Here is a 20,504-nt window from a genome sequence, read left to right as displayed (position 1 = left end):
CAACAATAAATTGATTAGTACCTTCTCATCGCTACAGTAGCCGGCTGTATTTCGTGTATGGAGTTCCTCAAAAAATTCGCTCTTGACACTTGCAAATTTTCCGTCACGGGTCTTTTACTCCACAAATCATCCTTTGAAATAAATCCGTTATTCAAAGGCTTCTTTGATTCAACTGCTTTGGATTCCGTAAATGTAACGACTTCATCTATTAGAACTGTATCTTTGGCCACGGGCTTTTTTGAATCAACTGTGGTGGACTCTTTGTTCTCAAAGTTTCTATCACTGAAGTTGATTATTGCAGGACTCATCTTTGGCTCTAACTTTGTATCAAAGTTATGCAAGATTTTGTAGTCTTTTTTAACATAATCAGTCGTATCTTCATTGAATAAAGGCCTCTTCAGTACATCAATGTCTGTGACAACATTGCTTTCGGCTTCTAGGGCAAGTTCTTTGGCAATATCTTCGGTACTCTTCGCCGTTGCTTCTAAACTTTTTCTCAAAGTCTTTGTCATTTCGGGGTCAACTTGGAAATTCAGATCATTCATTGAGTTCCCGTAGTCCGTGAAAACATAACTATTTGGCACGAAAAACCGACTATTGGACACACTGATGCTATAAATGTCTTTGTCCACGTTCTGGATACCCGTTATCTTATCTTGCAAACTACTTTGCGAGTTAGAATCACAAGAAATGACGTTCGTATTGTTTACGCGCTTGGGTTCATCTTCGTTATTGTCATAGTTGTCGTTGTCGTCGTCGTCGTATATGTAAAATTTAGATCTTTGAATAGCATTAGGTGTACTAGGCATCTCTCCATTTACCTTAGGTATGGAATCGATTATTTTTGGAGCGCATTTTTCTTTTATCGTTTGACATATTCCATTACAGGATTTATCCACGGCATCGTTAACGTCATAAAATTTCTTGTTATCACTGGTATCATTGTTCAAATTTAGTGGTACATCTGACGAGCGCTTAGGAGTCGACTCAATAATCCGTGGCCTTTGCCTATCTCTAGACAGTTGAGGCGAATGTGGTGGTTTTGTCAAAACTATATTATCCGGGGGGACATTTAAGCCATTGCTGTGCACACTGGCATCAACTTCTGACTTATTGTTAACGATAGTATTGAAATTTGAATTCACTGGATCGGGAAGATCGAACCAAGTGCTATTTTCTGGCTTTTGGTTATTACATTTTTGTTGAGTCATTTTGGTCTTTGATGGGCTGCTGTTTGAAATTTTAGAGATACTTTTTGATTTTGCTACTTCCGGTTTTGCAAAGCATTTCCTCACCTCGATACGCTTTTTAACAATAGTGCGTCCGCGCTTTAACGCTGTGCTTCCTGGTTTTTTAACGCCACTGCCTAATGTGCAATTTAAAAATTTTAGCGTTACAAAAGAATAGTAGCTGCCATGCGACAATAATTTATTCAAATTTTAGTAACATTGATTACTCTTGTGCGACATTGATGGTGTTTATTTAGTTGTCGAAATATTGAAAAAATAATTTACAAAGGTGAATGTGTCGCTAATCATAACTTGCCAATGACTAATCTACCAAAGCTTCCAAGAACCCATTAAACTTTTCAAGGATCATAAAAAAATTGTTATAATGAAAAAAAAAAAAAAAAAAAACCAATTTCAATATTTCGAAGAAAAGAACGTCATTACAGCTGGCGAGCTACTGAGCTACATCTACTGAAAAAAAAAAAAAAAAAAAAAAAAAAAAAACTTAGTGCGTATTTAAACACTTACTCGTATTGTTGAGCTTGTCTAACTGAGCCTCCAATGCCCTCAGCTTATCTCTCTGTGTCTTGTTCTCCAGCACGACGCGTTCCAATTCGCTCTGAGCCTCGGTTTTGAAATCATTGGCGACGCGCACCGTCATCAGCAAATCAGACTGAAACTGCTGCCACTCGGCGCTCTCTTCTTGCCTGAGTTTGCGCTCTTCAGCCAGGGCGCACTCCAGCTCGTGCTGACGACTCTGCGCCTCGCGTTCCCGGCGCTGCAGCTCACTGAGCGCGGTCTTCATCTCACGCTTGTCCTCGAGGTGCCTTTGGCACTGGGACTGCAGTTCGGCCAACGAATCACGAACCAGTTGAAGTTCCGCATTCACTGAGACCCGCTCTTCCTTGATTTGGCTTAGCCGATATTCCAGATCCTCGATCGCTGATTTTGCGTTGTTACGAGCAACCTACGGCATTGCCATAATTGGTGGTTTATGAGAATGGTTTGCTTTTAAGACGTTGATAAAAAAAAAAGAATAACGAAACTGCGATATTTTCGACGAAACTTAACAATTTTTTAATGTTAACTATGTAAAAATGTTTACTTTCTAAACTTTCTATTATTAATAACATCTGCTGCTTGGTGCATCAAGAAAATAATAATACATCACAATTCCAGAAGTTAGTGTTAACGACATAGTTTGATGCAAACCCTCCAAACGAATTTGCACAGTCATCACTTTAATTTTCATAATGTGCTGAGCAATCAACTTTTCTCCGAGGCTACCTTGCACGCGGGATCAAATATTCATTATGCTACATGATATCACAAGAAACTTTAGAGTGTGAACTTTTTTTTTTTTTTTTTAAGTTGGCAAAATTGTTAGTCATTTCAAATAAAAATACCTTCAATTTTCAACCTATGAATCTAAATTACTAACTTTGAACTCCTCCTGAAGCTGTGAGTACTGGTCCCTCAGACGATCGTGATCACAGTGAGACCTGGCAAGCTGTTCCTGTAACGCTGCAGCCTGTGTCTCCAAGGTATCCTTCTCTCTACGAGCCGCATCTAGCATCTCATCAGCTTCGCTCTTAGTTTCTAGCTGCCTGGACTGCTCCAGCTCCTCGATCTTGGCGCGCGCATTATCCAGTAACGTTGCCAACCGACTGATCTCGATACTACGATTTGCGCCTTCCTGTTTGGACTCTGCGAGTTCAATATCAAGGAGTTTGCGCTCAATGTTAGCCGAATCTATCGTCGATTCGAGGAGCTGAACGCGCTTCGTCAACCGCTCGACCTCCACTGAGCTAGAATCTGCGCTTGAACGTAGTGCCTTTAGTTCGGTGGTCAATTCTTCTTGCTTTTGCAAAAGACTTTCACGCTCTTCTTGTGCACTCTGTCATGAAAATCAAGTTAAAATGTTAGGGAATGGTGCCATTTGCCATTTATTTTTTACCATCTAATGCAGGAATTATAAAATAGTAATTTCGATATTGGAAATAATTTCAGCTGTACTTTAGATGATTGAAAAAATACAAACAATGACAATTAATGATACCTTGAGTAAGTCCACCAGTTTTTGTTCCCTTTCTGTGTTGTAGCCCTTTGATTCTTGAGGTGGCTCATCTCTTAGAAGCAGACCGTGTAGTGTATCAACCTGTGATCGAGAGTCTTCCAACTTTTCTGTTTGCCTACAAAGAGATTCCAGCAGTACACCTTTTTCCTCTGTAAGCCTTTCATTGTCTGCTTGCAGTTCTGTTAACTGTGCCTGTAATGCAAATATACATTTTAACCATCTATTATCCAGTGACAAATGCCTAAATCTCTAACTACAGCCTTTAAATAATGAGCCTAACAAAACAAGTAGATACTGAACTATTTATAAATTGAGTTAGCCAAGTTATCAAACATGTAACACATAAGTTAAATCAAGTATCAACAAAACTCTGTAGGAGTAATGGATACATACTCAATACACCATCAACCATCCCATAAATTCTAACCTATAACACGAGAGCAACTGTTAAACAATTACCTGTAAGTCACTGAGTTCTTGTATGGTGGCTTGCAACTCCTCGTTTGTAGAGTAATGTGTTTCCTCCATCTGTAAGATTCTGTCTTGCAAGCAGGCAACAGACACCTCTGAGCTAGAAGATCTTTTATCCCATTCAGGTGTGGTGCTCCTTGCATTTTCTTGAGTCATATTAGCAGATCCAGCACAGCTGTCCTCTTGCAGAGCTGCAATGGAAGCTGGCGCTGAATTGTGCAGTCGTGATGCATCTAGAAGCTGCTGCTTCTGTGAATCCGAGAGTGGCGAGTGTACAACGTCGTGCAGTCTGGTCCGTAGGGCCTCATTCTCTTTGGCAAGACGCTCCAGGTCTAGGCTATGCTGTTCCTAAAAGTTTTGAATAAAAAAGTACAAGGATTAATTGATTTATGGAACAAATTAACGCTTTATACATGGCAAACTAATTTTTTTCCTTTAAACCAAAAAAAAATTTGTAAATCAGTGTTGGCAGCTGTTTTTCACACAAAACCTTTGAGATGTGTATAATATAATGTAGCACGAGAAAGCAAAATAATTGCACAACATAAAAATAGATTGACAGTAGGCAAATGTATTTGTTCTACATTAAATCTAAGCTCTTTAAAATAATTTATCAAGAACTGCAGTATAAAAGAGAAGCAAGAACTTTACTATGCAAGCAACCAATGGTATATGTACCTTTCAAAGTGACATTTAAACACCAACTTTTAATGCAGCTGGCAGACTACTCCAACAAAAGTCCCTCTTTAAAAAAAAAAAAAAAAACCCCGTCAGCTTCTTGGAAGACAGAAAAGACACGATTCAGCAATCAACAAGAATTTCGTCCACTCAAGTCTGCCAGCAGTACTTACTTAACAGGGTAAGTATACTTGCAGCAAAAAAAAGAAAAAGTATCAAAAGCTCTAAACGTACGGCGCGTAAAAAATTCCTTTGAGCGCAAGCCAAGGGGGAGAGAAAAGAGGAGAGCACCCAAATCAGTGGCGGCAACAACACAAAAGCCTGCCGATCGAGCGAACCGTGCGGTGTAAGTGTAGGTAAGTATTGAGAGAGTCCTACTATTTGTTTACGTAGCTCCGAAGCACACGAGAAGAAAAAATCGGAGCAGACTAACTAAAAACAACCATCGAGACTATATACGTATAAGGGGGAAACGCGATGAGAGAGAAAAAAGAAAAAAAACTTCTTATGTAAGAAGATGACCACGACCAACGAAGAGGAGATGTAGGTAGAGAGAGAGAGAGAGAAGCGGATTATCCATGCAAATCAAATAACACACTATGGCTAGGCCATCCTTATACCTACGAAAGACGAGGAAGAAGAAGAGTCGACGGCCAGCAGCAGCGGGGACGATTATTCTTGGAGAAAAGCAGCGCGACAAGGGGGTAGGGTAGGTATTATTATATAGGTATGGGCTTTCCGGCGCCTTCTCGCGCTATTTCGTGCGAATGCACTTAGCGGTTTCTGTTACCTTTTTTTTGTTTTTTGTTTTTTTCTATGAACACGTAAGTAGGAACACTTCTTGAAGTACGTACGTTGATTGTACGTTGATGGAGCAGATGGAGTCGAGAAAAAAAGCCGCTTCTCCACTGATTGTACGGTAAATTAAGTTTATATTTTATATTTGCACAAATATGCACGCGTTCACGCAATACAGGGTATCCCTCTTTCCCCCTTCAAGGTTATGTAACTCGCACTACTTACTACCCACATCTACAGCTTCATCTCGGTGGAGAGCTACGGAAACTAAAACCCTTTGAAACCCTCTGCAGTAGGTGTACTTGACAAGTAAGTATACTCCAGGAGTGGAAAACGAGTGTATACAGAGAGAGCCCACTGGGTAAGTAAATACCATATATATGCTTCGAGGAAGAGGAAGACACGTTCTGTTCTATATTCATAGGTTGTACAAAACGTGCTTGCTCCTTTATATTTCTCCTCCCTTTTTTCTTTTTCACACTTTTCTTTTGACCGTTATTATATACACATTATAGGTATAAGTACCTGTACTCTTCGTTGTTTATACTGCACTATTGCACTAACGATTTTTTCATCACCCTCCTGATGGATATTCATATGGATATAATTTAATTAAATAGAAGGAAACTTTGTCTAGGGTGTGTGTGCTTTGTATATTTTAATGTAAGGTATGTATACGTATATATGTATATATTATTTATAGTTATACCGTTGGAGACAGCAAAGGTTGTTTAATCATATCGAGACGCTCCTCGCCTTCGTACTGATCTCCTTTTCTCCTCCACCTCCTCGTTTTATTCCTTCTCTCTCTATCTCTCTTTCTAGGCTCAATTCGCTTCTTCCCTCCTATCCTCTCTTTCCCTCCGCCCTATCCGCTCCACTACGCGCTCATTGCCTTAACCGTTGGTTAATACATACATATGGGTTGTTTCACGAAAAATACAATCCATTCAATGAGATATCAACATTTTTTAACAATTTTTTTTTCTTTTCAAATTGTTTCACCAGGACCAAATGAGCCCCAGCTCGTTCAATGAACTCGTACATTTGTTCACACGCAGTTATCAAAAGGAGCTTTACAAGTATAAATTAATTATATTATAGCAGTTTCAACTAATTGCATCGTCTACACGACCCGAAAAGTATAGCCGAAATTCGTATCAATCTTTTATCATTATGAATAAAATTTCATAATCAAAACTGCGATAAAAAAAGTGTGCATCGATTTTTACTTAATGTCGATTTCAAAATGCCAATTCTTTGGAAAAATGTTTAACAATCTGTGCTAATCACACGAATTTCGTTAATTTTGGTAATTTGTACTTGCGCAATTATTTTTTTAGAGATACCGTTGAATCAAAAGTACAGTAACCCTTTGAAATTGATAGGATCCAGGGTATAATAATGACGGCGAAATGAAACATCAATGCAATTTTCGCGAAATGATCCGTGTGTACACTCGTGCCATAAGGTACGTACCTACAACGTGCGTGTGTGCGCCTCTATGAGTATACGTATAACATACCACGTTCTTCTTCAAACAAGGATAGTATGGAAAGAGAGAGAGAGAGAGAGAGAGAGGGAATTTTATATGCGGCGGGAGAGGCGCTTCGATACATTCTCTCCTCTCTCTCTTTTTTTTTATTTCAGGCATTTCAGCCCTTTTTATACATGCATATACGAACAAACGGAGGGAAAAGGAGCGCGCGGAGAGCTTGCTGATGCTGTGTTTTTATTTCCCTTCCTGTCTTTTATTAGCTGCTCTGCTCCTTGAAAAAAAAGGAGATACCTGTATGGGCGTACTCGTGTGCTTTGCATTTTTTTATTTCTCTAACGTTTGGTCGGAAAATATTGAGAGAGAGATCGGATATTGTATGTATTTATAAATGCGATAAAATGTGCGTTTATGGGGAATACATGTAACATATACATACAAGCGGAAGAATTCGTTAGATGTGTATGGGGGGCATTAAGGCATTATCGGGTTTTTGATCGCTTTTGAATTCTAACGGGACTAACGCACCTTTCGATACGGCGTATACGTATATAACACGTGCCCGTAGTACGTCGCGATCAAATATTTGCTTGGCATAATTTATTGTTCAAACAGCGATTGCCGAGATAGTATAACCGATCCGATTGAATATAGTGTGGTGTACCAAAAAACAAAATTAATTTAGCTTCGAAACACCGGTTTCTTATAAGATGGTACACCCTAACAGTCTTTCTTATTTCACGTCCTTCCCAAGCAGTGTATTTATAATTTGATATTTATAAAAAATAGTTACGAACTAGTATCTTTAAAAGTATTATAATGAACAAGTGCACATTACAATAATCCTCAAAGATGTTGATACAATTAAACCAACCGGTATCACTTCTTTTCACAACATTATCTATATATTTTGTAATTAAATTACTTGCTAAATATATGCTATGATTATTCTGTTTTCAAATGAATGGAAAAAAGGCACGAATTTAATTTATACAGTTCACGTATGGAAAAAAAAAAAAAAAAAAAAAAAAAAAATACCAGCTAAACACTTTACGCAGTAACGTAAAATATTGAGCGAAAACGTAATTATAATTGATACAAATCCTCATACTACTTAACGGTAATTGTGCTGTTTTCTATAAATATAGAGTATATACACTGTGACGTCGCTCTTCTGGTATATAATTCACTATACGTTTATATTTATGCACTCGACACGTATACGACACTATAATATTATATACTTGATCAGACGTAGTGCACGCAATAATAAAAGAATAGGTGGTACATTCGGACGATGGCGATCGATTGTCGTCGTCGTCGTCGCGCGTACACATATAGGCGTCGCGTCGTTGCGCAATACCCCTCTCCCGGGGTCGTCTCGCTCAGTTTTCTCTATTTATTACCTATACCATTTGATCGAGTTTAAGCTCTCGATCGCGCTATGTGTATATACACGCGTGTTGGACTGTGGCTCTTTTTATTCAACTATGCGAGCTGTTGCGTGCCGCGATTGAAAACAAAATTTACAAAAATTCGCCGTCTGTACTGTCATGTTGGGGATTCGATTTAATTTTAATTCCACAATGTATGCGGATACACGCGTGTTCGTGCGTCGAGGAACTTTTAGCGCCAAGTGTTTCATTTGGCAAAACTGCCGCGAAAACAAAATCATTATTCATTCGAAATGCATTATGTGCGTGTTCTTTTAATCGGTACATACATACGAGCGACTAAAAATTTTGCAAACCCTCCGTTAAAATGTTCAATTGATTGAGAAAAACACAAAAATCGTGCACCTTTTATCAGATATATGTGTTGAAAAAATTAACTATTTTTTTTTGTCTTGCAACTATTCACGAGATGATAATTGATGGTCTTACAAACGAAAGCGCGAATAGATTTAATTGATGACACGCTTTCTGCTCTCAATGTTAATATACACGCTTTCTAATGCGTCTCATATAACAAACCGTGTAATTTAAAAAACTCGAAAGTAAGAGTGCACTGCGTATTGTTGTAGCGAAAAAAAAAAATAATAATAAATAATAATAATAATAATAACATAACTCTTACGAATACAGATAAAAAAGAAAAAAATGTTTCAACTGAAAATACAAAAAAAAGAAACATTTAGCATCATCGAGTTCTCTCACGTTACGTTCGCGCGACACGGGAAATCAATCATGCTTAGAGTCGCACGAAGGCAATAATTTATTGGTTCGGCGAACGAGGTACAAATATTTTCAAAGAGCGAATCAACGCCTCTTTTTTTTTCGCGATCGACCTCGCTTTTGCACGCGCTTACTATTTTTGTTGTTTTTTTCATCCCGAACTATTTTTGAGCACATGTTTATACACGCGTTTTCCAATCGCGTTGCGCAACAATTATTTTAACGATTATCCCCCACCCTCTTCTCATATGGACAGAAAGGGAAAAAAAAAAAAAAAATCGTCGTCCAGCTCGATTTTTCGAGCACCCCCACCGCGTTTCTGTCAAGCCCAGCTCGTTAGCTCTCCCTTCCGGAGCCGTTGTAACAACGTATAATGCACGAAACGAGGGGTCCCGCAAAAAGTAAATATAGCCCCTTGAATTCGCGAAAGCGCAAGTCATTTTCAAATTGGCCCTTTTTCGTTAGCTTCCCAAAAATTCGTCCCTACCAATCAACCAGCGCATCTGGCGCTTCGTCTCGAGACACCACACTTTATTTACACCATGGAAATATACAAAACCAACGATCGACAGAGTATAAGACTACAGATGGGCTTTTCGATGTCTTCGAGCACCGACTTTTGCGCGCAAATAATGATGTACATGCCTGCGGTAGCGTCGACAACCCACACTCGATGCCGCGCACTTGACGTAAAATGAAGAGCTTCAACTAGTGGATGGGGTGGGGAAAAAAAATGAAAAACACCACAAGCGCGGATGCGGCGAGCACTGTTCTTCCACGGCAACTAAATGACCGGTATAAGTACGAGCGGCTGCAGGGAGAACTCGCGTATACGTCGAGAGTAATGGTACTTGGCGTGTGTTTTATACACGTATATGAGTTGCACACGAGGGACAGAGCCCCTCTCCAACGTTTAAATGTATACATACACCTATATACTCGTTGACGCCGACGTCGCCGACGACGACGGGGCTATATATATAAAACGCAAGAGAGATACTTTTCGCGCTCGCACACCATCAGCAATATATATTATACATACACGACTTTTGCGCTAATCTGCGCGCGGACGCGTCATATTATATATCTACACGTATAAATGTGAATTACATATAGAGGTGGTAATATAAACGCACACCACGTGTTTTTTCCCCGGATTCCCCCCTGCTGCTAATGTACATATATAACTTTTAATTTACAATATATACATATATGTGTATGTGTATGTTATATACGCTCTGATGCTTCTCGTGCATAGTTACGTTTAAACATATAGTTAACCGCGCGGATGCTGTACTGCTCGCCTTCGCGCTCCAAGTGAGACGAATGTATTAGGGTTTTTAGAGACGTTTCGTTAAAAGTGGACTGTTACAACGCTACAACGCTACCATGTCTCTGTACCTATGTATTGTGTATAATGTTGTACCGCAAAGGCTATTATGGGTATACCTGAGTACCGCGTGCCTAATGACGGATTTTCGCGCTGCATAGGGACCTTAGCACGCGATCGCGGATGGGTAACGGAGCAGTAAATGCATTTGCTTTTTTTTTGCCACTTATTTCGCGGAGCTTACGCGAGTATAGCTTCTTCGAATGTTGCGAGCTTTATCGGTATATGTCTCTATTAAAGCTCCGAGCGCGACGTGCAGAGCGTTAGTTTGCGCACCAAGAATACAAATATAGTGGGGTCTGACCAAAAAATGCTGTACCCATCTATTTTTAAAGCAATCGGGGATGTCATCCCTATAATTTTTAAAAAATGATGCGATAATTTTTGTTAGAAACACTTTTTTTTCAGTGCAGGAGTATAGCCGTACACACGTGTACCTACATCGTTTATACAAATTTGAATACGGACATTATAAATATTGTGCACACATCATTCACGCAAAAATACATGTAGTTAGGGTACGCACAACGTCTTATTATACACATTGTGTTATAATTTATCCGTAATTGCGTTGCCGCTTGCACTTGATTGTTATGCGGAAGTAAAGAAACGTATGGAGTTTTTGTTACAAAACAAGGGGAAAGCCCATCATAATTATGGGGTTTAGGTGCGCGTGTATTGCTCAACATTATTTAATGAAACGTCGAAGAAAAGCGTGCTCCATACGAATGGATCGACGATTGCTCAAACGTAAAGAAAAAAGGTGATCGGTAACGAGTCATTTATTAAAATTGGAAAAAATAAAAAACACAGAGGACAGTTGTAGATAACCGTTAGGTGCTACAATGCAAATTATCATACTCACCGGCAAAGTATAAAGGCCATGCACGGTTAACAAATGACGAGACCATCGATCGTCAATTACAATCCTTATGTTATATATATTATGTTATACACGCGCACGATCGTCTTTGACCGAAGCCGATCGCCGGCACTTTTCGCGGAATCGGCACGGCTAGTCCGAGAAAAAAAACAAAGAAGCAATCAATATTGAAGGCACGAGATCAAGGGTGATGAGCGAGGAGGCTGGCGCGCATTGGTATCTCGATATAATATATAAATATATACTTATTTGTACATTGTCTTAAACATCGGAGAGGAAACTGCGTGCGGGGGGAGGGAAAGAAAAAAAAAGGTGCGCTCCGAAGCACAGAGAATTAAATATTATATCGGTTGCGTTTTCACCTGCTGTTGTTCTTTCGTTGGGCTGTTTGTGTGTTTTTGCATTATGTACACATGAATGACAGTGTAGTAGTGATACGAGCCGCGATACGAATGGTTTGTTTTGTCTTTATGGAAATCGAGACGGGGATCGGTTTGTGTTTTTCTTATTAAAGAATAAATGTCAGCGCGAGCCTTTTTGTTTTTTCACTGAACCAAGCGATAATCGATTGTATTAAAGATTTTACCGATTTTATCATTACGGAGTTTGAATAAAAATTTTTAAAAAGTTAAAGATTTTTGTCATCGAGACACAAGAGAACCGCGCATTACCTTTACATATTTATGAACGTGAGAAAAAATAATGGAGTATATAGCACAGTCGGTACAAGAGGCAAAGACAAAAATCAAGAGTTTTCGTTACTTACCGCCTTGATGGGGTGAACACAAACTTTCCACTCAAAGATTTTGCTTTTAAAAAAAATTCCCTTAGCACAAAATAACTTTTACAACTTTATGATTCCCCCCGAACAGTCTCGTTTTCCCACCGCGATTATTTCATGCACTAAAGCGAGCGACCCTTTACTCCAGTTTTTACTCTCTGGAAAATCTTTAGAGGGTTTCTCGAGCATTCCCTTATTCTTTTGCGGCTTCGTTTAACCCCCCCCCCCCCCTAAACATTTTGATGGATTGGTTTTTAGTTGAATATTGCTTATTGTGAAATTAGTAAAAATAAGAAAATAAGTGATGGTTTTCGGAGTGCAAATTATTTTAGTTTCCCGGAGAAATAAATCTATTTGGAGCAATAACTGTAATAAGTTAATTAATTTTTTTTTAAATATAAATTGGTGTTTTGCGTGATAATTCTTCTTTACTATAAAAATTAATACTTTGTACAATATAAATGTTTATTAAATGTTTTTGAATATTTTTGTATATGAAATTTAGTTTCTTCGAATAATGTATTTTTATCTTTATGAATAAATATAAATTTTCAAATAGGATTGCATTATTTCGCAAAAAAGTTATAGTTATCATAAGAAATCTTTTTTGTAAAACGGGTAAAAAGTACAGTTCATATATTAAAACAATTATCTTGTCTTCAGAAAAAAAAAAAATTTAATTAACAAAGAATATTTTAATCATATGGTAACTAAAAATTCATTGTGAGTAAAATTGAATTCATTATTATCACTATTTTTTTTTTTTATTTATTTTTTTTTTTTTATTAAAAATTTTCACAAAACATTTTCAAAAAATCTGTAAAAATACTTCAGGAAAATTAATATTTATAAAGAATTAAAATGAAAAGATGACGTTTATGAATCTACTACTACCATTTTTGAGTTTTTTTGTATTGCTGAGGTCTATAAATAATTCTTAATTACCGCACTTCATTATGTACGTGCAAAAAATGTGTTATTTTACAAGCCAGTCATGCAAAATTTTTTTACGTAATTTCAAAACGTATAAATTTTATACAATTTTATTTGTCATTGTAATTCAGAGAAATAAAAAAAAAAAAATGACACGTTTGAACATGTAGATTTAACAAAACGCTTTTTCTTTGAGAAATCAAAATTTTTTCAAATCATTATTAGAATAAGATGCAGAACATCAATTTTTAATTTAAATTTCTTAATCATTTTTTCAACCAAATTTCCCTTCTCACGCTTTCAGTATAATCTCCAAGTTTCTCGATACAAGTATACGCTTATTTATAGAAAATTTTCCGGTGAACCATCATCATCATTATCATCATCGCCTGTCCCACAATACTGTACTCGCGAACAACCACATGCGAGTCAATTCGGATATATAATATGCTCAAAATAGTCGATACCGTTAATTCAACAAAAAAAAAAAAAAAAAAAAAGTTTTCTCACAATAGCCCCGAGTCACCTATACAGACAAGTACTTAGAAAAAAAAAAAAAAAAAGAAAAATTGAAAACAAAACCCCATAAACATATTATTCGAAACAATTACCGCGATCTCGCGCAATCACCGTTATATACAACTAGCCAAAGCGCACACTATCACAACCGTTTTTGCAACACACGTTAGCGCGAAAAATTTTCGCACCCAACAGCACGTCGAGCTTCCTCAAAATGATAATAACTACTATTTTCAAGTGAGTGTATATTATCATTGCACGCTTCGCCGTATGATATAATCGTACCGCGCTTCGAAAAAGAACAATAGGAACGACTCGAGGAAATAAACAACGGAGAGCGCGTTGAGGTGTCGTGTCTTCGTGGCTCTTGAAACGGAAAAAAAAAAGAAAGAAAATAAATCGGTATGGTCATTAAAAGTAGGGCTGTAAAACTATTTACACTACGGCGTTTTTTTAAGTGGTCTTTCACTGGGGATTTTTTCTTCGTGGTGATATTTTTTTTTATTTATTTTGTTTTTTTATTGCTGTGCACTTTGGCGTGACGATACATATATATTGTACAAGTGCAAGGGGCACGTGTAGGGCTGGGGTGTAAAATTTATGGGCTCTATGAGAAATATAAACGAACGGAAAAACAAGAAATAATGGACGCGAGGGATGTATTATTTGCGGGGCCTGTGGGCTTACCGCGAAAATAGGATTTTATCGCGCAAAGATATATAACTGTACTCGCGAATTGTTCGGGTGAGCTCTCTCGCTTTGTACAACACTGCGGCGAGTGGAAACGAGTCAATTTTATTACGGCTGGTGGTTTTTTTTTTTTTTTTTACGATTTTGCTCCGATAATTTACAAAATTTAATTGGAATGTACTCTCGGTGGGATCGAAGTTGAGTTTTTTGTTTGTTTGTTTTTTGTTGGAATCACGAGGAGAATTTCGATTAAAGATCGTTAAGTATTGCGGTATCAATATTAGCATCTGGTATAACTGTTTCGATCAGGCACTTTGCTTTGAATTTATGTGCGCTTGAAAGAATTTTTTTTCCTTGCAGATAATTATAAATGCTTTGGAAATTTAATTCTCGTGTAATTGTATCTTTGAAACAAGTTAAGAGTGTCAAACAGTTGGAATTATTTTATGATAGGTATATTCGTTGAGATTGGTCCTTCTTTTCTCGTCCATGTGCAACTGCACAATACATTCATGACTTGGGCACAATTATTTTATGGAATGTTAAAAAACTTATACAAACATTTTTTTTTTTTTTAGTTAAAGTGCATTTTTTATGCTGAAGAAATTTTTCATTCGTCACTACTCGCAGTTAAAAATTTAGAGACAAATTTTTTATAACATGTATAAGTGTAATGCATTGTATACATTAAAATTTATTTCACAATGTATGTGAACTCAAATATTTTAACATTTTTTCAAATAGTTTTCCAAACAATTTTTTTCTCATAAATTGTAATGCATCGTTATTTCTGTAAAAAAAATTTATGATTTATTGTGTTGTACGTAGTAATTGAAAAAAGTTACTGTAGCATAATTAAAGCATTACATTTCTAACAATAAATTTAAAACGTACCCAAGTATGAAAATAATTGTAGCAAAGATAACACAGACAAGAAATAAAACTCATATGAAAAGGTCATCCTCCACTTGTTGGTCGTGTGGATGAAAAAAAAACACTGTAAATCCAAGTGTTTCAAAACAGAACTGTACTCAGATCTTTTATTCTCCGTTACAGATTTGAAACACTTCCGTCTGTTCACTTATGGAGTACTAAAACGTTAAAATTGATAACTTCGAGTATGCAAAGCATTGACCTACAGTTTAAAACGGTCAGACATTTAATTTAAACACATTTCAAGCGTCGCAAATGAAACTCGCATGGGCGTTTCTGAAGCAAACGCTTCAAGTGACAATTACTTGGATTTACAGTGTAGGCACGGCATTGAAACATTTCGACACTTTGGTGTACACCTGTCCTCTACGATGCAACCAATGACCAATCTTATCTTTGACGCATTTGCAACACAGATGATATGTCTTCAAACATAGTTTTCATTTAAATTAATTTGTATTCTCGTGATCTTCCAACATAATATTTTTGCACTCCTAGATCACACAGCTCACATCATCACACATCGTCGGATGAAAAATGGGGCCCAAAGACGTCATTTTCCGGTACGAACAAAAAGAGAGAGAGAGAGTCGAACCTTCAGATGGGCGATCTCGGCGAGCTGTTCCTCGAATCGCCGGCTCTCCACGCAATTGGCCGCGTTCCTGTACCCGGCTTCGAGTCTCGCCCTCTCCATCCTGAGGGCCTCGTTTTCGAGCTCCAGCTCCTGCATCCGAGCCAAGTAGTCCGACGGGATGACTGCCGATTGCCTCCAACCACCCGCGGTCGTCGCACCCGACGAGTTCGAACCCTACGACCCAGCGAATTCATGTCAAGTGTAAGTATATATACATATACATATGTGGCAGTAATGTGTGGCATACCTGTACGGCTGCCGGGTTTTTTCCAGCCGCTGAAGCGCCGGTCTGGGGCCCGTTGCTCCTGGCATCGTAGTAAGTGAGCGAGGTCGAGGACGAGGAGAGCCTGTCGTTGCTCGATCTCCTGGGCTTGTTGCCCTCGGGGACAACGGCGGTGGTCGCGGCAGGTTGTATCTGAGGCGCGGCCACCTGCTGCTGCGGATTGGACGACTTTTGGCTGCGCTGTTGTTTCTGGTGGGACGAGTGGCTCTGCTGTCCTCGGCGGAAGAGGGATTTGAACTTCATCATGGTCACTGGTAGGCAGTAATGGTATCCTCGCTGGTGACGGACAAGGGGCTCATTAACCCTGGCGCCGGCCGAGGGTCAGTGGCTGGTGCTCGTCTCCTTCGCACCGTTGATTTCAGCCGTTGCTTCTGCACAAACGGAAAAATACATAAACTCGGTTAGAGGCGTATAGTTTTTACAAAGGTTTTGACAAACGGTTGGGAGCGCGTGAACGAGTGAGAATTGAGATTTTACTGTTTTGATCGCGCCAAAGTGCGGTCGATGACCCAAATCAAGCGCAAATATGCACATATATAGAGGAATGGTTTGTTTGTCCTCGCGGGGTTTCAAGGTTTGCGTCTCGTTGATTCGCTCGGGGTAGGGATGGTCGATTGTGACAACCGCGTGCTCTGAGATAAGATGGGTAAAATCAAGCCAAGTCACACTCGTTTCGTTCCAACGCGTGGGCATTATTGGCACCATGAGCCCATTAAAAATGATATGTATTCGGCAGTGCTTTGTGGAAAAAAAAACAAAAAAAAAAAAAAAAAAAAAAAAAAAACGGCAGGCGACGAAACTAAAAGCCTACAGACGTCGCGTCACACCACCCACGCGCTTATTTATACGCAAGCACGCGCTCTCGAGCGCGTCTCGCACCTCGTTCCCTTTCGCACTGTGCCCATACATATGATGGTCGACATTATATCATGGTAAAAAAGCTTTTAGAAAAGATGCTCGATTGAAGAAAAAAAAAATAAATGTGCGGTACAGAGTCACGTTCTTCCCGACGCAGTTGTCGTAGTTACGCGTATATTGTGCGATGGATGGGGTTCCAAATCTAGCTCTCACTTTGTCTTCTTCTCGAGCTGTTAATGTAATCTGGAGCGCGACGATTAAAACTGTTCGTGGTCGGACTTGATTTTTCTTTTTCTTTTTTTCCGACATTTACACGTGCAGTGCGTGGAAAAAAAAATAGTGGTCGATTGTTGCTATTTTTTCAAGAATACAGACTAACAGTCTAGGTGCACCGCAAGAAAATTTCAATCGCTTACTATATTTTTATGAAAGAAAAACACTCTTGAATAAAATAACAACCACTCGACGGATCGTTTGATTGTTTAATTTTTGGCACTACTCTGATTTCTATAGAAGCTACGTTATATAAAAAAAATGTGCGTGAATTAAAGAGGGGGAGGCGTGAAAATAATTTGATTTTTAATTGAGACCATTTTTGCATTATCAAGTTTCCAAACAAACTCAAGTTATCTGCATAAAATTGTACAAATTATAGTTCATCCTTGATGATTTGCGGTTTGAAATCGGAAAGGTTTTATGAAGGGTGACAAATCATGAGTTTATATCCAACAGGGAAAAATAGAAAATCTTTGCTATTATACTCCGCAAACTAACACTATCTCTACGATATATTCCACCGTTATGAACTACAAAAACAAAGTTTTATTGGCCGAAAAATCGTTGAAAAGTATACCCAACTCGTTTGTATGAAATTTTTTGGGTTAAAAATTATCTCAGTTGTCATTAGAGCATTAAATACAGGTTTCTAGAGGGGAAAAAAACAATTTTTTCTCATTGCACCTCAGTTGCAATTAAATTTTTTACCTTATGGCGATAAACATACAAAATCATAATACAGCCTTACTTAAAACTCTGCAGACACTGGCTTTACGGTGATACTGTTTTCAACAATACACGTGACCACAATAATGATATAGATTCGCATCAAATGACACTACTGCCATCTCCACAATAACGATTGATCAAAAAAACATTTGAGTATACAATTCACCAATTTTTAAAGATCCACGCACACGACACGACGATTCAATCAAACGACCGTTGCACCATCGCACACCGTGCCATGATGTATATGTATATATATATATATATCATATACAGTCAACCGTTACAAACACATGTTATACGCATACTAATGTATATACACATTTACAAAGTAAAACATACATTATGTTAATCCCTCGTAAAATTCCATAAAAGCACCGCTCGCTCGCTACCGAACTGTAGCATGCAACCACCACGCTCGCCTAAGGGTGAGTTAAAAAAAAAAAAAATTTTCTCGTATCTATACATCAAAATCACACCCCTTTTGGCTCTTTGTTACGGTGACAAAATAGGTAAGATCGAGAAACACAACAGGCACTTTTCTTCCTTAAACCCTCTTTTCGCGTATTTCCGACCTACGCGAGTTTATCAGAGCACCGCAGTGCCTGATGTATTATTATGTTCGAATGCAATAAGTAACTAAGTAGTGCAGAGACTCACGCGAGAGAGAGAGCGGCGAAAGGAGGCCGTTTACTCGGCTACTGTACTTCACTCGCTTCTTATATGATGTATACCTATACATACACTAGTTGTTACCCTAATAAAACCCCATGCGCATCAGGTACAAGATGTATTTATGCATACCCAAGCGTTGGCGTATGTATATCGCGTGATAATAGTGTGCATTGCACTCACTCCGTATATGTGAGTATACCTACATAAACGTCTTGGATAATCAAAAGCGCATGAACTCGCGGACGCTCATCTCCTCTTCCGTGGGTATAAGAGGTACAACCGCCACAGTCTTATCCGCTGATGAATTGATTTTTTTTTTTCACTTGGTCCAGTACTTATACGGTCATGATAATCCACCACCGTCAGTTTAACGATTTTTCGCTTATCGACTTATCTATTGTTTCGTTCAAACTGTTTGCGTGAAAAACCAAACAGGTATACAATATTATGAATACAAAAAGAAACGATAACGATCTCGATACTTTCTTTCTTTCTTTTTTTATTTTATTTTTTTATTTTTTTTTTTTTTATACTCTTATGTACACACGCACGCACGCACGCACACACACACACAGAAGAGCATAAACACAGAATCCCGTGGTCCACGCGAGACTCGCTAGCGAGAGTAAAGTACCGATTATTATTGTTATTATTATCGCGCGGCTACTGACGGCAGAGATGGCTATGGCTGCAACGATTCGTGCGTCTCTTACTCTCGTCCCGGAGCCACTGCCACGCTCCGCTGATGGTGTACCTCTAGTTTGCCGCTCTCCGCAGAGGACGTCGCAAGAAGACCGAGAGAGCGAGAAAGAAAGAAAGAAGGAGCATTCATGGACACACACAGAGGCAAGATCGGCTCTCCGTTAGGTATATAGCTTCGCCGTGAAAGTCTCTCGTTGCTATGTATATAAACTCGCTCTCTCGCGCCCCATGCCCCATCATGTACAACCATCGACTCCCCATGTGCAACCGGTCGCCTCTTATGATATATACATATATATAATGCCCGCAGTATATATCTCTCTCTCTCTCTCTCTCTCGCCTTTCTCCATCTCTTTCTCTCAGATGCTGCTGCTCTCGAATTATATATATATTCTCTCTCCTTTTTTTTCCCATCTCTCTCTTGACTTTGGTGTCAAGTGCCTCGCGATACCCATACATACGCCGAACGGACCATCAACCGATTTTCAACAGATTTTTCTCTCTCTTTCATCTATCATATCCACACCCCAGTCTTTTCGCTTAAAAAGTGGTGTACTTCACGTGTTCACAGGGATATCCTGCCATATAATAGAAGCCAAAGTGGATATACCTATAAAGCCAAGAGAGGAGCCACTTGTTGCCGCCGTCGTCGGGGCATATCATAAGCACGCGAGAGAGACGAGGAAGTGCAAGTACAGAGCTGCTACGCTTACCTCTCTCCGATGCTGTTATGTATTATTGTTGTTGTTGCACGAGTTTTATTCTCATATACGCACGGCTATACAAACTGACTCGTTGCCCGTTTAGTATCATCAGAAAGGCTTGACTTGCCGATTTTTCGCCCTCCGTGGGCGCAATCGGCGAAATTTTTGCCGAAAAAACAAACAAAAAAAAACACATTTTCGACAGCTGCGCTCGCCAATATCCATGGAAGCTCGAGCGTATATGGGAGGGGGAAAAAGAAGGAAGAAGAAGAAGAAGCGTGCGTTGCACCTTGAGAGACGAGGGAAAGGAGGGAGAGAGAGGGACCGGCTGCTACAGCAGCTTCTGACCTGAAAACTTATTCTCTCTGCGCTGCCGCTGAGGTCGTTCTTTTACACGCTTGCACGTCTGTCGGCAGAGTGTGTGTTTTCTGGATCTCCTCCGCAGGCAGCGGACCATATGGCACGGAAGGTTATTTCTTTTTTTTTTTTTTTTTTTTTTTTAAACACACGCTCGCGCGACTCGCCGATATCGGTTTTTAAAAAGTTGCGCTCACCAGGACTTGCCGAAAGTATTTGTTGTGCACGAGGCTCT

The 20,504-nt window shown here is 38.9% G+C and overlaps 1 protein-coding gene across 5 annotated transcripts in view; it reads right to left on the bottom strand.

Moving 5' to 3' along the window:
- The window catches only part of LOC106639155 (uncharacterized), a 30,504-nt gene that overhangs the window by 4,562 nt on the left and 5,438 nt on the right, over window positions 1-20,504 (bottom strand). For 2 of the 5 annotated variants that reach the window (XR_016293050.1, XM_014352621.2), the window contains exons 2-8: window positions 15,933-16,339; window positions 15,647-15,859; window positions 3,766-4,125; window positions 3,289-3,498; window positions 2,671-3,126; window positions 1,758-2,196; window positions 22-1,366 (exon numbers count right to left, since the gene is read on the bottom strand). Coding sequence is in view for 4 of the 5 variants with exons in the window: in XM_014352621.2 (XP_014208107.2) it covers window positions 22-1,366; window positions 1,758-2,196; window positions 2,671-3,126; window positions 3,289-3,498; window positions 3,766-4,125; window positions 15,647-15,859; window positions 15,933-16,214 (3,305 nt within the window). In the remaining variant the exon portion in view is untranslated. Of the gene's footprint in view, window positions 1-21; window positions 1,367-1,757; window positions 2,197-2,670; window positions 3,127-3,288; window positions 3,499-3,765; window positions 4,126-5,478; window positions 5,595-5,962; window positions 6,004-15,646; window positions 15,860-15,932; window positions 16,340-18,709; window positions 18,972-20,504 lie in introns of those variants that run through there. The other 3 variants (XM_089592152.1, XM_014352630.2, XM_089592153.1) reach the window with 3 other exon arrangements.

The sequence above is a fragment of the Copidosoma floridanum genome, unplaced genomic scaffold (genome assembly GCF_036245765.1).
Source record: "Copidosoma floridanum isolate Cflo_tuat_1 unplaced genomic scaffold, Cflo_Japanese_pri ptg000014l, whole genome shotgun sequence".
In the NCBI taxonomy this organism is placed as follows: domain Eukaryota; kingdom Metazoa; phylum Arthropoda; class Insecta; order Hymenoptera; family Encyrtidae; genus Copidosoma; species Copidosoma floridanum.
Note: the sequence above shows the minus strand (reverse complement) of the source record. Positions and strands in the feature narration are given on the sequence as shown.